At 37.2% G+C, this 21,201-nt stretch overlaps 2 protein-coding genes across 6 annotated transcripts in view; both read right to left on the reverse strand.

The window, feature by feature from the left end:
• The window catches only part of LOC118217131, a 28,258-nt gene extending 25,367 nt beyond the window's left edge, over positions 1-2,891 (reverse strand). Inside the window, exons 1-2 of the mRNA XM_035398946.1 lie at positions 2,581-2,891; positions 2,088-2,153 (exon numbers count right to left, since the gene is read on the reverse strand). The gene's annotated coding sequence lies outside the window, so the exon portion shown is untranslated. The remainder of the gene's footprint in view (positions 1-2,087; positions 2,154-2,580) is intronic.
• A 2,059-nt stretch (positions 2,892-4,950) lies between these two features.
• LOC118216086 (GTPase IMAP family member 8-like) lies at positions 4,951-21,180 on the reverse strand. 5 transcript variants are annotated; one of them, XM_035397104.1, is made up of 7 exons: positions 21,118-21,180; positions 14,176-14,239; positions 13,908-13,976; positions 11,453-12,100; positions 11,153-11,203; positions 7,582-7,623; positions 4,951-7,245 (listed from the first exon to the last, which is right to left on the reverse strand). In XM_035397104.1, exons 1-7 carry the CDS (start codon positions 21,178-21,180, stop codon positions 5,714-5,716), a joined length of 2,469 nt encoding a protein of 822 aa, XP_035252995.1. In that variant the 3' UTR covers positions 4,951-5,713. The 5 variants fall into 5 exon arrangements, with proteins under 5 accessions (XP_035252995.1, XP_035252994.1, XP_035252997.1 ...); XM_035397103.1 differs by having other exon boundaries at positions 11,153-11,209; XM_035397106.1 differs by lacking the exon at positions 21,118-21,180 and adding an exon at positions 16,365-17,003 and having other exon boundaries at positions 11,153-11,209.
• Positions 21,181-21,201: the final 21 nt, after the last annotated feature.

The raw sequence follows: 21,201 nt of genomic DNA on the forward strand, positions 1-21,201 counted from the left end.
GGCGGAGATAATTAAACACAATGTTTTGTGTGTAAATCAACTACATGAAATACTTTGGGATAATACAAGTTACACATATATCCTACTAAAAAACACAAAAAAGAAAAAACTCTGTCTAAATAAAGAAGTTATTTTCTTCTTCTCTCCGTCATCTCTGAGCCTTGATTACCTAATCATGTATTGGCCTATTTTTCCATCAGATAAGATCAATTTACTTGTGCATAAGTTATAAATTAACAAGTCATTATCTACTACAAGTCATAATTCATTTACCTTGACAGGCAGACTGAAGCAATGTACATCAATCAACAAGGAAATACACCTTAAAATATTTTTCACGTTGATTGTGATCTAAATGTATCAAAACCAAAATGAATCTTTTCATACATATGCCTGAGCAGGCCTAAAAAAGGTGAATTTGAATTTACTTATTTGCAAAGATATGTACAGAAATATATATTGCAATCTTTAATAGGAATACAGTCTGGGTTTAAGGCGGAAAAGGTTATTAAGACTTAAAATCAAGTGAAGTTCAAATCCAATGGCTTGAGGTTCTGTGGTTTTGAAACAAACCCTTTTCTTTTAGTCCAGACATATTATCTCTAGGCATCCCGCTATGAATTTTAGAACTTTACCCACTACAGCTGACTTCTGACTCTATATCACACACACACACTCATACCCGCATACATACACACACATGCACACACGCACAGAGTGCACAGTGCAGGTCTGAAAACTCCACAGCCAATGCCAGTATCCCAGAGAGAGTAAGGGCTGATGTATTGATTAAGACATGCTCTACGTTTGTGAAAAAAAAGATTATAAAATTTTCTGCGCAAATCAACTACTTGAAATACTTGTGGATAATATGTTAATAAAGTTGAACTAGCCTACTGAAAAAGACTTCAAAAAAGTCAAACAAAAAAAAAACTCAATAAAGAACTTCTTTTCATCTTATCTCCCTGTTGTATCTGAACTTTGATCAGCTAACCATGTACTGACACTGTTACACCCATCTCCTTTGATTGCTTTTCCCCATCCCTGTGTGTGTGCACTTCGCACCGTAGGTGAGGTGCACGGTGCAGTCGTGGCATGGCAGATAAGGGGCTTGTTGGGTTGAATTCAGGACAGCTTTCATTCATTCAACATTGCATATCACCCCAGGCATACTACCACATTCCACTACTAGTTTTTGTTTTGGTTTGTAAATGTATTATTTTTGTGTTTTGTAATAAACTTTGTTATTCCTTTTTAAACCATGGTATGTACAAGTTGCGACTGTCCAACAGTGGTCGTGACAAAATATTGTTCCATCAGATAAGGTCACTTTGCATGTTTACAAGTTAAGAGTAAATTATTACGTCACTGTTTAAAACAGGTTATAATGCATATAAGGAAAAGAAACTTTCAAATATTTTTCACTTTGTGATCTAAATGTATGAAAACCATAATGAATCTTTTCAGGCAATACACAGCACAGGAGAGATCTGACTGTTGGTTTAAAAAGGCACTCCATTGGTGCTGTGTGCATGTGATTTGATGGGTATGAGAAAAGGTGTGTGTGATTGGTTGATTTTGGAAATGCGTGAGTATTCGATCGCTGAGGCCGGCCATGGAGTTTCCCGACCAAACTTGCTTTGCGTATTCTATGAACATTTCTCATTTAGTGGAGGAAACTTTCAATTCATCATTATTATTATTATTTGTTTCCGTTAGCTCAGTTTGAACTAAGCCCAATGACTTTCTCTTCCCTTTTGAGATGAATGAACAAATATAAAATGTCCTTCTGTCCTCCTTCCTCCCTATACGAAATGTTAAACCACATCATCACACAATCAATTAACTACTAAAATACTAAAAAAATAAATAAATAAAGTAATATAAATCAAGTTAAAATAACATTTAAAACAAGTGTGAAGTACCCTTTTGGACCTATAATATACAGTAGTCTATACTAAGTATTCAGAAAGAAAGTAATATTTTGAATTGCATCAATTGTGTCATTGTGAATTCATACTAACTTTCAATGTTTCCATTAAATCCACAGACACATACAATACAAATCAATATCAATGGCTACTCACGGAGATCTCTTGCTGTGGCCATTTCAAAGAAATTTTTTCTCAAAATATAATACTCAAAATGGTGCTCTGGGAATGAAAAGTGAAAGTTACATATTTCAAAAACAAGCCTCCAGCTCCAGTCGTCTGTGGGTATTATTGTCTCATAAATCATTACATAAATAAGACTATCCTTACACAAATACAATTAGATTCACAGATATTTTTGTATCTTACAAGCAAAATGATTGGTTCACAAATATATGTTTGCACTCACAAACAAATCTCTCCAGAGCTGACAAATGTAATGATGCATTTATAAAATTTAAAAAGGCACTTCTTTTTTAGTTGCTATGTTATGTCTTTTAGGTCTTTTTGTAATATTATAATACAATATCTTCTGTACTATTGTACGTTACATAAGCACAAAATATACAAGAAAGAAAATGCAGTAGTTTTACTTGATCAAATTACATGATTACACTCAAGTAGATTATACAAAAGAGAACATACTTACAAATAATTGTATCCGTCACGCTTTGGTGAGCTTTCTAATATGTATTTACATATCAAATATCTAAAAAAGGAATAAAATAAAGTACTATAAAACTGATTATAAAAGAAAACAGTTATAATGTGCTCTGCGTAAATCAGCTACATGAAATATCCTGGGATAATACAAGTTAAACTATCCTACTAAAAACACAAAAAAGGAAAATAAAAAACTGTCTAAATAAAGAAGTTCTGTTTGTCTTCTCTCCCTGTTGTGTCTGAACTTTGATCGACAAACCATGTACTGACTCTTTTACACCCATCTCCTTTGATTGCTTTTCCCCACCCTTGTGTGTATAGACTTCGCACCTGTAGGCGAGGTGCATGGTGCAGTTGGGGCGTGACAGATAAGGGGCTCGTTGGGTTGAATTCAGGACAGCTGTTGGGAGGCCTTTAGAATGGTGCTCTAGATTTGGAGGGGGGGCGCTGTTTCTACTTACTGCGGGTTCCCTGCTGTCCTCCCTCCAATGGACGAAGGTTATTGTTTTGTTATGCATTTAGAATATTTACTTGCATACCTTTCATTCAGGCAACATTGCATATCACCCCAGGCATGCCATTACATTTCACTACTAGTTTTGTTTTGATTTGTAAGTGTATTATTTTTGTGTTTTGTAATAAACAATGTTATTCCTTTTTAAACCATGGTATGTCTATGTTGTGACTGTCCAATAGTGGTCGTAACAACATATCGTTCCATCAGATGAGGTCACTTTGCATGTTTACGAGTTCTAAATTGCCATGTCACTGTTTAATACAGGTCCCGCTGCCAAGCTCCAAAAGATGGAAACAACACACTGAAAAATGAGCTGAAATACTCACTTGACTATTTCTTTAGTTTTGAGGTTAACTTAGATTTTAAAAATTTGTGGTAAACTTATGCCAATTAACATTAATTGAGTCAGGACAGCTCACGTATTTAAAATATTTTAATGAATGTGAAAGTACACTTTTTGGTTTGGCGCTGAATGGATCTGCTTCAGGTACTACAGTGCACGTACCAGTGTGCACTACCCTATCTAACAGGAAGCACTATACATATCCACCACTAAACCTTAACTAACCTGTGTTTTGTAGTTGTTGCAATGACCATGATATGTACTTTTGTACGTCGCTTTGGATAAAAGCATCTGCTAAATAAATAAATGTAAATGTAAACAGGAGGAATACCAGAAACATCCCAGTACCTAGAAGCATATCCAAGCAACAGGTGGTAGCTGGGGTGCAATTTTGTGCAATAGTAAACAAAGCAGCGCAGGCAATACACAGCACAGGAGAGATCTGAGTGTTGGTTTAAAAAGGCACTCCATTGGTGCTGTGTGCATGTGATTTGATGGGTATGAGAAAAGGTGTGTGTATGTGATTGGTTGATTTTGGGAATGCGTGAGTATTTGATCGCTGAGGCCGACCATGGAGTTTCCTGACCAAACTTGCTTTGCGCATTCTATGCACATTTCTCATTTAGTGGAGAAAACTTTCAATTCATTGTTATAAAAACTTAAAACTTAATTTTACAAACAAAACAACTAATGAATGTAAGTTGGCATAACTTGACTTAAGTTCACCTGAAAATTAAAATTTGTGAAGTTACCTTGAGATTTTAACATTTGTATGGTTTAATAGATTGGGTGTGGTATTATAATATTAACCTTAAGGATTGCTACTTTTATAGAATGTTCTTTTTTTTTTTTTACTGTAGGGAAAAATTGATACTGATAACTACTCTTAGGTGTTAATGTGGTTTTAAACTGTTCTTCCTGTATACTGTACACATATACATTAAATTGATAAAATCATAGGAGACAGCCCCCTCCTGTGGTTTCATGAGGTACTGCTGCTGGGAGACAAATACAGGAGTTAATCAGGTGGCACAGTGGAGCAATTGCAGCTGGTGACGTGCAAGAAGGGTAATATAGGACAGAACATTATAGATTAGGTGTGGCATTATTATAACCAAGGATTTCTACTTTTATAGAATGATCTGCTTTTTGGTTGTAAGGGGACAATTTGAATACTAAGCAATGTTTATATTTGTATACACAGATCATAGCATGCATTGCTTAGCATGCATTAGAATTTAATGCATAGCATGTATTAGAATGCAATTATGATTATGATTTTTATTTTGTTGTATTTACCATTAATATCACTGAGCTGACAGGAGACTGTTATATTCATGTCATTAGAGGAATGCTTTCATTGTGGAATTAACATCCAGTAAAGCTGAAATTTGCTTTTAGAAAGGAGTATATACATACCAAAAACCCCTCAAGAGCAAAGCAAGAGCCAAGGAAAATGGACGAAGCAATGATTACCATGACCAACAAGTTGTAGGATTAAACCCTATATTGGGACTATAACTACTTCAAGGTACAGGACATGTTTAAGACATTCTTAAGCACTAAACATAAATGTCACATCCCTGTGGGACCATCCTGGTATAGAGGTATTAGTGAATGGCTTCAGAAATCATCCTGGTTCAAGTTTTCATAAATTAACACAATTCGCTTTCCATGTTAAACACATGACATTAGCTGTAGTGTAGACATCACATCTTGCATTGTATATTAAATGTATGCTTTTTAATATAGTGCTGACATTACAGACTTGGCTCTTGAATAGTGCCTTGACAGATACCAGACGCCAGGTCCCATCCATTCACTAGAACAGTGCTTAACAGCTACCAGATCCCAGGTACCATCCATTCACTAGAACAGTGCTTAACAGTTACCAGACCATGGGGCCCATCCATGCTCTAGAACAGTGCTTAATGGACTGTGGGTCCCATCCATGCCCTGTCAAATTTTGTGGAGGCAAATGGAGCAGAATGCAACTTAAAAGATCAAAGGAAAGAAGTTCATTAAAACTGGATCTCACTTGAAGTTTTATGTACTGTTAAGCACTTAATTTAAGGAAAACAGAGGATAACGCAAAAAACTATTTTTATGATTAATCCGATTTACGTATCTGAAATACAATATGAAACATTAGAAGTGAAATCGTGCCATCACCACATTCACTAAGACACATTCCTCAGATGAGGCAATGCATGTGCTGTGCATCAGCAGGATGTGAGAAGGATGTGAACTCTTATCAGCTCACTGTATCACACATCTGCCTCCCTCTTTTCTTTGCAAGGCTTCAAAATGATGTGAATATTTCATCATGAAGGATTTAAACTCTTCTGCTTGCTGCTTTGCAAGTTCCTGATTTTTCTTAATTTCATTTATGAGTCTTTTGTACTCTGCTTCTGTCAATCTCACTGCTACATTTTCTCCGGCAGAATCTTCACCCTCTTGTTCCTCCTCCTCTCCTTGTCTTTTCTCTGAATCACGTTGCTCCATAAGAGGCCTGTCTTGCCCCCCTTGACTCTCAGCATCAGTTTCTTTCTCGTTGATTGATTTTTCAGCTTTTTTATCCAAAATATTCTTCTTCCTCTTTTTGTTTTCGTCTCCATCATTTTCTTCTCTTTTTTTCTTTTCTTTTGTCTTTTGGAATTTCTCTTTCTCCAGCCTTTTAAATGGCATTTTAAAGTCTAATTTATTCCCTTTTCTCTCTTTCCTCGACATAATTCCCATCAGTTTCTCATTCCCTTCTTCATCTTGTTTCTTTTTTCCCTCTTGTTTGTGTTTTTTTTCCTCCTCTCCATCCTCCCGACTCTCTCCACCCTGTTGCTCTGGCCTCCATGTTCCACTGGCCCCTTCTCTCCCTTCCTCATTTCCTGTTTTCCTCTCTAGAAGGGCCCAGTGCCCCAGTAATTCCCCCAGCTCTTTATCTTGGTCTACTCGTCTTTCGTGTTGCCCTCCTCTTTCTGTCCTCTCCTGATCTTCGTGTTGTTTGAGGTTATCCTTCTTCCTCTGTAGTTCTTCCAGATTTTTCTCACTCTCCTGTTTTTCCCTTTGTAGATCTTCAATTTCTAATTTGTACTTGGCCTGCCACATTTCCAGGTCTCTCTTCACCTCCTCCTCTTTCTCTTTCCACATCTGTATTCGTATCATTGCCATTTCTGCCTCCAGGAACATCTCACGTGTGCAGCAGCTTCCTTTATTATCCCAGTTCATCTTTTCTATCTTTTTAAACAGGTCAATGACTTGCCGTCTCTCCCTCTTTTCTCTGTTATTGAAGACATGGTACCTGCCTCCACTGCCCCCAATCAGCTTCTTGACCTCAGGATGACCTTCTGCAATGTAATCTTCAATGGATTGATCACCAAGGTCATCACCTCTGTTGAACAAGACCATTGTGTACTTTTCAGCTTTGTCACCAAAGATCATTTTGATAAATCTGAGTGTCTCTCTCTCCTCTTGTGTGAAGCGTCCCAAAGAGAGCACCAAGAGGATCACATGAGGTCCAGGACATGCCAATGCCATGCATTTCATGATCTCTTCCTGGACGTCCTCAGTAGACAGGGTGGTGTCAAACAGGCCTGGAGTGTCAATCACAGCTACCCCTCTTCCTGCGACTCTTCCTGTCTCTTTCTGGCATTTCTTTGTCACAGAGTTACTTTGAACTTTGGAAACAAATGCCTCTCTCCCCAGTATGGTGTTTCCTGTGGCACTCTTCCCTACACCAGTCCTCCCCACCAGCACTATCCTCACACGATCTCTGTGGTCCCATTTGCAATTGAAACCTAAAGTAAACAACAACAAAAAAAAAGGTTTTTAGAAAAAAAAAATTATCAGGCTGCCTAATTGGCTTTCCCATGTAAAATGTTTCTTACCAGGTAATAAATGATGCCTGCATGTTCTTGTTTGTGTAGTGAACATACATAAGATACATATTTAAATGGTCAACTATGATTCATTTATTTTCTATTCAAGATATTATTACAAGGAAACAATTCAACACACACTAAACATCTAGAAAATGTTTCGGAAACTGTCGAAAGGAGTACGAATGTTAATATTCTTTGAATCATGCTTTGCAAACTGTATTTAGTTACAGTATATCCGTGTATCATACTTACTTTGTGAGTGAAGTCTGTGTCTACGTTCTGCCCACAAGGTACCTAGGGTTGTATGAAAACCAAAAAAATATAAGGCAGTGAGTTGGTTCTGCTATTTTTCTTTTTTTTACTGATTGATATTTATTTTCATGATCAACATTTCCACAACATATTAGATAGTTGAGTGAACTGGCAAAAAATAAGCAACATGTTGTGTGCTGAAGCTATTTACTTTACCAAACTTCAATTAAAGCAAATTCTTGCTGAGAGGGATTCAGTTAGCCTGGATGATCGTGCCTCATCGCTCACCCACAACCTGCTAAAGTTGCACATGAACTGTTTCCCTCACTCACGTTTGTGCAAGCTCAGTGAACATGGAATTGCATTGAATCGCTTTACTTTGTGTTCACTTTTAAAGCTATTAAAACTGTTAGGCTGGAGACTTGATTTAAACTACGTAAACGCGTACACAAAATGGCTGTCATGCGTATCACCATGACCAGCGGTCATTCAGAGCGTCCTTTGTGCACGTCCTCAAAAATTAACAATACGCGTCTGTAAGGTGCAATACCCACGTAAACTGCAGGGGCATTATACATTTTATGCCTAACAACATGACTGATGCTAGGAAGCCAGGAAGAATGGCGGAATCATTTGAAGAGAAGCCCTGAGTTTCCAGTCAGACAAAAAGTAAGCAGACGAGTATGTGAACAATGTTAGCTGGGATGCAACCACTTCACATCCACTGAAAACGTACGAGAAAACGTAAATCAATGGACCTCAATCAATGGATGAGTGAACTCGATAGCTAATGCAGATATTTTCTACAGTCTTCCAGATCTAGCGCTGCCACAGCTGGCAATGAGAGCAAGGAGAGAAAGGAGAAGGGGGGGGGAGGGAGGAGAAGGGTGACAGGCAGGGGGAAAGTGAGCTCATTTCAGCACATCTTCCACTAGAAAATAGGAAACAGTATTTTTAAGGATCACTGTTTTTGTTTTTTATTTATTCATTTATTTATTTATTTATTTATTTATAAAATCTGGGAATTTATCAGTGTTTGTTTTGAATGTTTAAAAATGGGTGAAAATTGATTGGAAAAATAGCCTAAAAATCCTAGGGTGAAAGTCGGATCATAAAAATAATGCAAAGATCAAGGAGAAAATTAGATTTTTATTCCAAACATAATGTATTGCTTTGATCTCATAATCAGCAGTTTGTTTGTTTGCTTTCTCACAGTTTTTTCCTCCACTTTCTATTTCTGGAAGCTTGTTCCGTGCTGACCTGTGGCTAGCTGAGTCATCGATCAGAGTGCTCTTGTACATAGCAAATGTTGCTAACCACTACTAATTAAATAGAGTGAAATCTTATCTACCTCAGGTTTTTTTAGAATCTCAGGTACCATAATAGCTTTAGCCTGTAGTAAAAGTAAAATAGCAAAGAAGGAATTAGACATGCAAGGCCCAAGTAAACATATTGTGGCAAGAAGGTTATTCCCTGTGAGAAATCACAAAGAAGCTTAAGATTTAGGTGCAGTGTTTTGTACACGCTCAGAAGGTTCTTGCTGACGGGCAGTAATGTTAAAAGGAGAAGACGAGGAAGATTAAGAGCCTCCAAAAAAGGAGGCTACAGACTATCATAAGGGGTAAAAGACATCATAAAAAAAGAACTGGGCCATCTTACAGTCTGACTCTACCTTATGTACAGAATTACATACTTCCCCTTCTTCTTTTAGATGAGCCCCCCAGAGACAAATGCTATGTTTACACCACAGGTCTTGATGCCCAGTTACGGTTTTTTTGCCTGTATCTGATTTTTTTTGACTGCCGTTACCAGCGGAGACTGGTTGTGCATGCGATATAAGTTACGTGTCATTCAAATGCGAAAAAAGTATGAGAATATGACATTTTGAATGAGAATCGGAATGACCAGGGCTGTGTCCCAAACCGTAACCTTCCATGCTCCACACTACCGTGCTCCAAAATAAGCACTACAGGCAATGCTTGGGACTACGCACTCCGAACCATGGAAGTATGTGTCTTGGGACACAGTCCTGGATCTGTGAATTTAGATGACAGTCGCATTGGCAGATATTCGATTCCTATTAGATTTATTTACACATATGAATGTGGCCCAAAACAGATCTGAAAATATCTGATTCCATGTGTCTTTTTCGTGTTTGCAGGTTCACAGTACATTCCCAACCTATTTATCATCATCTTCTCTATGTTGGTTTTTATTTTGTTCATAGAATGTTCTTTTTTTGTTCTTTGCGTAGTTTACATCATATACAGTTATTCATTAGATTAAATCAGACTCAGAAAATAACTGCTCCCAAGTGGTGCAGTCAATGAAGGCCATCACCAGAAGAGTAGTTTTTGTGTGGTATACAGTGAATTGTTCTGTGTTAAATCAACTTTTACAGAGTACATATGGTCCCTATTGGAATCATATGTACTCTGTGAGAATGGAATTTACACCAGATATTTTACTGTGTAGTTTGTGGTCAACACTGGTTACATCTTAGCAGGAAGCTAATGTTTAAGGTGGCCCGGGCTCCTGCAGTTATCACTGTTTCTCCCCAAACCAAATTTCAGGTCCCTGTAGGTTACCAGTTGTCTAACTGAAAGCCTATGAGAACCTCAGCACAAGCACGAACATTAAATATTGTTAAGGATCCTCCTTTCTCCCTGTTATTTGTGATAATTTAAATATCCAAATACATTTATAGAATATGCCAAGCAGTGCTCCTTGGATTCAATCATGAATAGCCATCATCACAAAATGGCTGCAAAGACTTGAGACTGGTGTAAGAGGTGGAATAAGTAAAGGGTGGTTATTGGGTAAGGTTAAATCCTTGGTTTTGGAGGGCTGCACGGCGTGTTGGTTTTCATTGTTACTCAGGCTTAAAGTGATAGTTCACATCCTGGTGTTTTAAAGGGATAGTTCACTGTTTTGATATTGTTCCGTTTTAGTGTTTTGGATAGGCCCAAACAGTTCTTCTGTGCAATAAGAGATATTTTAGATATTTACAGATGATAACCAACCAGATGTACAGTGGCTGGTATGTGGGCATTCAGGGGTTTGAGGTCAAAAGAAAAAACACTTCAAGTAAGTCCAAAGCAGCTACTTTTTAATTCTAATGTTGTTTTTCATGATTTAGATTGCTTCTTAACCTGTTATTAATTGTACCACGGTCTTCTGAATATAATTGACAAGATAATTATGAATCATTCATGCTTTATTAATTCATGGCAAATAACAACAAATATGCTATACTGAAATGTGAACTATGTATTCAGCAACAGATAAAACTTCACTTTGCCAATTATCGTCACTAAGTATGGAATGGAAAGTTTTCTATATCTCTTCTTTTGAATATTATTCAGTCATCCCATAATTGTTAGAAAATTCCTTGATATATTTGAAAGACCATACGTGAAAGATATTTTTAAATAATGTTTACAAGCTACTAGCTATATTATACCATTGGCTAATTCAGGATGATTCAGAAAAGAACAGTTATGCTTTGAAGACAATTATGTTTTATGGTCAACATGAGACAGTACAGTACAGATCAGTGGTCTTAACTTACTGTTTTGACGCTCAAAGTCAGGGCTTGGATCCTTCTCTGTTTTCACATCCCCTGTAACTAACACAGTGAGTCATTATTTAATACACAATATACACAATAGAAAATATGGAAGAGATGTATCATATAAAATCACAAATATAATAGTATTTTTTTTCAAAATAAATAATATCAGGATTCCGAATGATTTGATTATCAGAATAATATTTGTACTTGAACTGTCCTAATATTACAGTGCAGTCTGAAAGTATTTGCTCAGTGACACAATCTTTGGTGTTTTGCTTCAGATTTTATTCCTCTTACCACCCAGTTCATCTCTGGAAGCCACCTCTTTCTTTTTGCTCTCCAGTCCTTTCCAAGCAATATCTGGCCAGTTAAAGATCTCCCCGGCGAAGTAACTGCATCCATTTTCATCCACAATCTCTTGGATCTTCTCCAGAAGCTCAGTTACTTGTGTATGGTTTCGTTGGCTATGGAAGTGGTACCTGCCCCCACAGACTTGAATAAAGTCCAGCAGAGCATCATCACCGGGTTTAGCTGAATCACCAACACTGACATATTCCCTGTGGTCTTCATGCATGAACAGCACCATTGAGAACCTTGAAGCTCCTTCACCAAAAGACTTCTTGAACCTCCTCAGAGCGTTTCGGTCCTCCTGTGTGATGTTCCTCTCCTGCTGTACCCACAAGAACACATGGGGTCCTGGGTCAGACAGGCTCAAACAGCTCCAAACCCTTTGTGAGTGCTCCTCTTCAGAGAAATTCGAGTTAAACAGATCTGCTGTGGTGATCACTGCCAGCTTCCTCCCAGCCACTGAACCACAATGCTTCTCACTCTTCTGTGTTTCTAAAACAGGGAAAGCCTGTCTCCCCAAAATGATGTTTCCAGCAGACCTCTGTCCTTCTGCAGTCCGACCCATCAGCATAATCCTCACCTGATTTATTCCAGACACTGTAAAACAACACATTTAAGTTAATACAGCAGAACATACGGGCATCATCCCAACAGGGATGGGAGGTGTAGGGGTGATGTGCAATAAATAAAAATTGTTGCCAGTTTGTATTTGCAAACCTTTTGTTTAACAAAACAGAGCCCCAAATATATGAGAATTCTGACTACAGCAGTTGCCGCACATTTTATGTTTATGTAGTACAATAATTCCGTTTAAACACAACAAATGCAAATTATTGCTAAAAATATTCAAGTTATGCAATTAAAATAAAATTTCTACTGGCTCAAATTTCTACCCATATTCCTTCTGCAAAATGTCAAGACCTATGTAAGGTCGACATGCACCTCTGTTACCGCATGTTCCCTCATGTGTTACCACCATTATAGACCGTTTACCATGCTTCCCTTCAAATTCCATGTGTACACTGTCATCAACATTATATTCCAATAATAGAAGTGATAGAAAGCATGTCAGTGGCGCCGAGTGTCCTGCCATAGTTTTTCCTTCAAATCGCTGTTTCATTCGCATGTGCGCTGGCTGAGCGTTAGACATTTACAGAAACTTTTCTTCCCGAATTTTGTATTGCTGATTGTGTGTTCATGCAAATTATGTGAGTATCGGAAATGACTTCCCCTTATTGGATTATGCATGACCATATGTATCAGACCACACACGACTGTCCAATCTAACACTGTTGCTGTCGTTCATTTAAACCTATCATTGCCCGTCTCTGTGTCTTAATGGCAATTGGATTCTTCATGGCTTGATGGTAATATATATCTCTCCTCTGGAGCCAGATTCTCTAACCAGAGTCCTGTTCATATAACAGATGTATGTTTTTATATATCCTTTTTGACTGGATTCCCTCTGAATTATGGCACTTTGGAATTGATGCCACTGCATCTTAAACATTTTGACAGATGCGTCGGTTTAAACTGGTGAACACCGCTAGTAATGTGGGATTCAGTGTCCTTTGATTTCCAGATGTCACCAAATTAATTGCTGGATCTGTCTGTGGTTAACCCAAATTAATATGGCTAACATAAAACAGAAAATTTGCCGCAACCTGATTGGTCACAGGATGTGGATTTTTGTATATGATTTTTTTTTTTTATGATTGCGCTGCATAATGAACCATCTACATGCCTGCTATTGAATTCAACCTGAATAATGTAGGATATCGAAATAATATAACTTACCTGGCTTGTTTATGACTAGGACTGGTTGATCTAAAAGCTGACCATGCACAGCAAACGCAACAGAAAAACATGCAACACACATATGTGAAACTAGAAATACAGAATAATCCTCCATCAAAATAAATATCAGAATGGTAAATGGACTGCATTTATATAGCGCTTTACAATTGATGCCTCTCATTCACCAGAGCAGTTAGAGGTTAGGGTTTAGGTGTCTTGCTCAAGGACACTTCGACATTCCCAGGGCGGGGTTTGAACCTGCAACCCTCCGACTGCCAGACAATCGGTCTTACCTCCTGAGCTATATCGCCCCTACACTCAAGCTAATATCCACCTACACTCATGACCATTTCATGATGGCGATTATTATTACATTTTTTTCTATTCACTACATATAATATTCTCTTTGATTTAACTGAAATTGAATTCAGCACTTTAACTGTACCATGTGTATGTCTTGCCAAACTTTAACTGTACTGCATAATTGCTTTCATGGCCAGGTCTCCCTTGGAAAACAGATTTTCAATCTCAAGAGATTTCCTGGTTAAATAAATGTCAAACAAGTGAAGGTCAATTTTTTTGTAGAAGATCAGTGGTATTAACTTACTCTCTGGACGGTCTAATTCAGCACTGGATCGTCTACGTTGATCTTTCTCTGTGTTTACATCCCCTGTTACTAACACAGCAAAAACACATTTATTTACAGTTAAAATAAAAGTCTGAAGTCACTTTTTGGATCTGTTTTAAAGAGTAGCCTATAATAAATACAGAAAACTGTTTTTGAAATTATCATTTGATCGATGGTAATTTTCATTGTTTGCCTTTAATGGAACAGATTACAGACAATATCAACACACATTTATGTAGCTACTCACGAGGATCAGTTGTTGTAGCCATTTCAGAAGAATTTGTTCTCGACAGATAACACTCGAGATGGAGCTGTGGAAATGAAAAATGCAATTAGCATTATATTTCAAAGACAATCCTCCACCTTCAGATATGACCTTGTATGCGTAGCATTGTGACCAATTGGCAGCAGAAAAGGTCCTTGTTTGAATTATATATTGCAGTAAGCTTTTTTAGTTGCTGAGTTATGTGATCATCAGGTTTTCATTTTGCAATATTAGAATGCAGTATGTCCTGTACGATTATATTTTACATTTTTTCCAAATAGTTACTGGTTTAATCATATACAACAAATATATATATATTTTTAATTTTGCATCAAATGTAAAATAACACATTCAGGGTAATAAAGCAGCCCAGGGGTCAAAAGAAAAACAACACATTCAGGTAAAAATGTTTAACCTTATGGGCCTTGTCCCACCAGGGGTAATAATGTGGGCTTGAGTTTCCCTGTGACTGCCAGTAAATGTCACTGGAGAGAGGTCAGCAAATGATGTGTTGAAAGTTGAGGTTGAACCAAATTGTTGAGCTGAGAAAATTCTCCCTTTAGAATAATCAGGCATGACAAGATATATCCATATAAAAAATTTCTGCAGAAAGAGTTTGGCACTTACACACAACAAGACGGACAAGCCTGACCTGAAGAGAAAAGTGGCAGTCCTTGCTTTTTATAAGTAAAACGTGTTTCATCAATAACATACATGATTCTGTATCTGATAGGTGCATGGTTAATACATAAGCATATATAGTACAATTTAGCAAAGTTAATTGGCTGTATCTAGACATATAGCCTGAATAATAAATAAGCACATGGTGACCTCTTACTGAATGTATTCACATAAAAATGAACAATTGTCAACATGCAGCAATAAACCTGTTTATAATAGAATTTTATGACACTACACAACAGATTGTTCTTAAGATGTGTGATTTTTGTTCATGATAATTCTGTTGATGCCAAAACATCTGCTTGCCTGCTATTGATTTCACGTTGGTATAGAATAATGCATAACCAAAGTAACATACTCTACCCATTTATCCAATCCATTTTCTAAATTCAACACTGTAATTTTGATAAGATCAGCAAGTATTCATGGTATCTCCTGAGATGGTTGGTAAACGTTGAAAGACTGGTGTGAGGCTGCATACATTGCAGGAAGTTTGACAGCGTGTTTTACTTTTCACTTACAGTATTTATAGTGAACCCTGTTTACTGGAAGGAAAAAAAAAGCAGGAAACTGATTTCCTGATTGCATGACTAGAGTATGACTCTAGTATGTCTGGATTGCATTCTGGAATTCAAAACATGTAATGGCATTAGTATCACTCCCTCTGAGGCACCTACACTTTACATAGAAGATTGCAGTTTAATTTTCCAGATGAATGTTAATAATTAAAGCAGTATCAAATTAAATATATGTTCCTATTGGTATATAATTAATAACTAAATATACTTTGGCATTCACTGATGGCCTCCATACAACAAGGTCCTGAAAAATGTTTTTCATTAATTAAATGAGCCTGCCTTTAGGAGCCACACAGAGAACTGAAAGCAAGAGAGCAACTAATTCAATACAAAGTTGATTCATCTCCATTATAGCAGATGTGATTTATCATATTTCGGCAAATGCTGAACAAATTTTTAAATATTACATCAGGAAGTTGAAGAATTTAAAAATTAAGTTCACCAGAATCTATGTATGTATATATAGATAGACACGGTATACAGTATAATTATTTGAAATCGGCACTCTTTTATTAATTTTCTATTACTTACTAATTGTAAACTATTTCTTAAATCAGTTGATTTGCCTTGTTTCAAAAACACAATATTTTACTTTTTATACATATGAAAATGTATCTCTGGCAACACACTTTGCTTGAGCGCAGAAGACATGAGAATAAAAACTACATCAAAAGACAAGAACATTGTTGCATCAGTTGTTATCAACTGTGATTATCCTTGATGATTTTTCATTTGTCGATTTTTCATTTCCAAGTCTACTTACTGTCAGATTTTAATTCAGTATTTTGTCTTAAGCAGAGTTCCCGCAAATTCTAATGAGTTCCTGTGTCTTGAACAGCCTCTTTAGGATGTAAAAATAAAGAAAAAAAAAATATTTAAGAAAAGTAAGGCCTTCTTTACTTCTTTACATACCCCAAGCAGAAATCCAAGCTGCAATTAAGGCTTTTCAAGCTTTTTCTACTCAATTTTGCCTTATGTCCCACTCTACTCTCACATTTTAGTCACACCGACAGACACCTGAATCTAACTGCGCTACAGTGAATTTGTTTCATTATGAGTTGTCAAACCAGGACACAGTATTAGAAAACGGGCAGCAGAAGAAAAGAACAACACTTGCCAAACTTGCTGTAAGGCATGTCAAAAATGTTATGAAACACCTCCAGGAAAGCCCCAACTGCTTCCTGTTTTCGTATTTAAAAACATATTTCCAGTATTAAATGAGCTGCAGGTTATAACTATCATGCTGGTGCTTTGGAATGTTTAATGATAGGAAACCATCAGACAAATTCATAGCTTTGACTTCCTGACAATGTACGTAACTAACAATTCCAAAACAAATAATTATTTATTGATGAAACTCCAATTGTAAAATATGTTCTTGACCTTATCACATCAACCACAACACCACATTTACTGTATACAGAGAACACAAAAGTTGTATGTATTTATGTACAGCATATATTTACCATAGCATTCATTCACCGGTATTGAATTTATCATCACACGATAATATTCACATAAAATAATTACACAAAATGTAATAACATTGTTTATTTTTAGAATAATTTATATTGATAAAGGTACAATTAGCTGGTTAAATTCAATATTTTTCTTATTTTAATTACTAAATGTTAAAGTAATAATCTCAAAGATTTTCATTAAAAGAAATGTCTGTTAAGTCACTATCTATCGCCAAATTAGGTAACACAATGGTGATTGAGCCTATTATTATATTAATTTATATTATTATTATTATTATTATTATTTATGATTAAAGAACTGGGTGTCTGTGGCGACATTCCCGGGAAAAAATCACAAGCGGCGCATAGTTAGTGACGCGTTTTCCATCACCCATCAGTGGTTGGTCCGCCAGAGAAGGTAGGCGAAGCTAACACAACAGGCTCGGTCTTCAACTCACTTGTGTGTGAGCGGCGTACTGTTTTTTTCCCCAGTGTCTGCAAGCGTTACAATAACAGAGAAGGGGGGGTTATGGAACCCTAAAGTTTTTGTGTGACATGAGAGGTCATATTATTTGTTGATGTAGATTTCATATTACATTTGATGACAATGTAACGTTACTAAATTACATAGCTATTTGCACAGTTAACGATAGCTACCGGACCATGTCAAGAAAGGCAACATTAGTTTAGACAACGTTGCCCAGAGTAGCCATCTCTCATATCAGGTAACGTTGCGTTAGCTAGCTAGCTAATGTAATTAACATAAACTAATGTCAGCTAACGCTAGCTAATGATACCGACCGTTACCGACCTCACAAACCGTCTCTCGAATGCAATGCTACCTTGCAAAATTCCAAGACGTCTGATTGTAAATGTTCTAAAACTGCACTTGGCAATTTGACAGGATGGGTCTTTTGAGACCCCAGGCAACGGCTTCAGATGCTCTGCAACTAACCAGTTCACACCACTGCAATTTTCTCTGTAACATTCTAAAACATGTTACAAATCATTGATCTGAACTGGAACATTACCGTTATTTACATTGCCATCAAGTTCATCAATATATTATAATGATCGGAATAAAGCCGTATTTACACAGAGCATTAACCCTGGTGTATAGGTGGAGTAGAGCCGGGTCTGATTTCTGTGTAACAATGTAAGGCCTCATATGTTCCTTCAGCCTCGATGCCCTTTTTTGATGAAATCTTCTTTGTTTTTGTTTTATTCTTCTTGTTCTGATTGCTCATTTATCACCCAGCACAGGTTTATTCTCGAACAGTTTAGCTAGTAAGACCAGAAACACCAGGGGTAACATTTTGCAAGGCAGTTGTTTCCAAAAATATCACACAACAATCATTCACAAGAAAGACTATTTTTACTGTGCACGAGATACATAATTGCACGAGCCACAGCGAATCCCGCTGATTCTTCTCAGCAGTGAAAAGATGTTCTACCGGGCAAAAGGTGGATAAAGAACATCTGTGGAAATTGATCATCACTAATTCTACCCCAGGTCTGCTACAGCATTTTAACCCGGCTCGGCAGTGTAAAGACAGCTTAAGTTAGCTTAATGTTGGACAATGAATGAGTATGTACATAACGTTACCTTTATAGCAAACTTTTTTTATTCAGTAAATAATAAGTGCAATAGTTGGCGTGGCCCAGGTGCCAACTGACTGATGTCACACAGGCGGCACTGGTTGGATCCGGTTGGATCTCTGGGAAGTGAGGTCCAAAAACACACCTGCAATTACCGCGTCTCGCCATTGGTACCACCAAAGAACAAAACGGAGATCTTCAAGATTGTAACTTTAATTTACAAGTAAATTATTCATTCAATTAGGTTTAACAGCTACTTAAAGGTCATTTATACACAATCAAATTTGGAACATGGCAGAACGTATTTGAAATCTGAAAAATGTCATTACTCACAGGTACAAAGCACTGTCTATAAGTCATTAATTGAAACATGCTAAATCTAGGCCTGCCATTAAATGTATTGATATCTAAATCAGGATAGGCCAAGTTATAAGAAATAATATTGGCTATTATAGCTCACACAAATTAAAGAAGCTGTATTCCAGAGCAATGCTACCCAGTATTTCCTAAATTATTTTAAGTAATTTGGCCCTGCATTTTTTAATCTGAAGAAAAACACGTTTTCACATTCTCTTCAGGTGGTAAGATGACAAATATCACTGTAAAAAGAAAACACATCCAAGCCATGCTGGATTTCACCAGCCTATACACAAATATTCCCCAATCAGATGGTTTAGAGGCTATTAAACATTTTCATCAGTACAGCTCATGTTGGTGTATCTATGCATGTGCCAGCTGGAGCATATACCTATGGGCAATGTACACTGACAATGTCTAGTAAAATTGAAATTTGCTTTTAGAAAGGAGCCAAAATCCTTAAGAGCAAAACAAGAGCACTAAAAGCAGCCGACGCACTGATTACAGTACCATGACAAGAATTAAACCCTATATTGGGACTATAACTGTATTTCAAGGTACAGGACATGTTTAAAGGCATACTATGCAGGATTTGTTTCTTTGCTTTGCTCCTGTGTTTACAATCAATCACCTTCTCCATTCTCAACCCCTCCGACATCCCGAAGATGATGAAGCACAATCACCAACAAAACAACTAGATATTTTTCTGTGCCTTGCTATGTCGGTAGCTTCATAACCTCACATTGCAGACTATTGGAATCATGTCTTTCAAAAATACCGCAATTTCTGTATTCATACCAGTCAAGCAGTCACAAGAACTCCCATTTTGCTGTCATATGCAGGGTAGTTATGAGATGGAACAGGGCTATGCTAGTCACTGCGAGCACAGCACCAGCAGATTTAAATCTGCGCTAGCCTGCTTGGCAGCATGGCAAAATTTGGTAACATAAGCAGGCATACTCACAAACGCAATTCATTGCCAATTTTTATTTTTGTATTTTACAAAGTCCATCTTCGTGTATTTGTTGCAGCAAAATCGTCTGACTCATCCGATGTGTAGCTAGAAGGGAGGTCGCGTTCCCCCTTCAGTAGATTGGGGAAGAAGCCGACAATATCTCTAGGCTCTGGCCTATCAGGCAACCCCCGCACATTCACCAAAATATGAAGTTAGCGGGGGGGAAATGCAATGTGTCTCTCCGAATATAGATGTTAGCTAATCATGCCTAAATTTAGTTAGCAAATAATGACAGCTACCTAGCCCATCACCGAAAGCTGACTAGCCAACTGGTTAGACACCAAGGTGACCCCATCATTCCAGCACTAACCCAGCTAAAAACGTGAAACTGTTGCCTATCCATACACGTTTCTTCTTCTCTTTTTCTTCTCCTTCTCCTTCTACTGGCCACATGCTTTACAGATACAGCCCACAAAGAAAACATGTGACGCCCAGAAACATAACACTTATTAGAATGACAAATGCAGGCAAACAGAACGGATTCTGAAGCTCTAAATCCATGGGTGAAATGAATGTGGGACTGTGGGACCCATGCATGGATGCATTAGACCAATGCCTTAACAGATACCAGACCAAGGGACCCATTCTTGTACTAAAACAGTGTCTTAACAGATACCAGACCGTGAGGCCCGCCCATGCACAAGAACTGTTTCATAACAAATACCAGAACATGGGGTCCATCCATGCACTAGAACAGTGCTTTAACCGATAACAAACCATTGGGCTGAACCATGCGCTGTGTCAAAGGTTTTAGAGACAAACGAAGCCCCAACCTTCCAGGGAAAGATGTTCATTAACACTGGAGCTCACTCGTGAAATTTTATACACTTTCATTGATGTAAAACAGAGAAAAATTCAAAAAATCCTTTTGTTTCATGATCTATAGAATTTGTGTATCTCACATACAAAATGAAACATTGCAATGAACAGAGATTTGTGTTCAAAATCAACAAACTGATGTAGAAGTATAGTTCACAGTATGGTACAATAGATAACTTATGAAAGTTTGGAACAATCAATGTAAAAGAACAGGACAAAGAGCCTTCTATTTTTAAATGAGTATAGTTGCTTAAATGCCATTTAGCCATAAATTATCTAGATTACATTTTTCAATGTTCAGGAGTAGTAATGTGCCAAGTCGGTTGAAATATCAACCGTCTCATAATGCTTCACATATTACTCATAAGGAATAGTCTCCAATTATCATGTAATGAATGTCAGGAATCTCTCTTACCATAAATTTCTGCAAATTATTTTCTAAAAGTCCTTGTCTCATAGTAAAACTGCATGTCCACATTTTTTCAACAGTTCCACCTTT

The sequence above is a fragment of the Anguilla anguilla genome, chromosome 17 (assembly GCF_013347855.1).
Source record: "Anguilla anguilla isolate fAngAng1 chromosome 17, fAngAng1.pri, whole genome shotgun sequence".
NCBI classification, from domain to species: Eukaryota; Metazoa; Chordata; class Actinopteri; order Anguilliformes; family Anguillidae; genus Anguilla; species Anguilla anguilla.

Coding starts and splice junctions, on each gene's coding strand:
- LOC118216086 (XM_035397103.1), bottom strand. CDS start 21,180: ATGTGGACATGCAGTTTTACTATGAGACAAGGACTTTTAGAAAATAAT. Junction 14,240..21,117: donor ATAATTTGCAGAAATTTATG/GTAAGAGAGATT, acceptor TCATTTCCACAG/CTCCATCTCGAGTGTTATCT. Junction 13,977..14,175: donor GGCTACAACAACTGATCCTC/GTGAGTAGCTAC, acceptor TTGCTGTGTTAG/TAACAGGGGATGTAAACACA.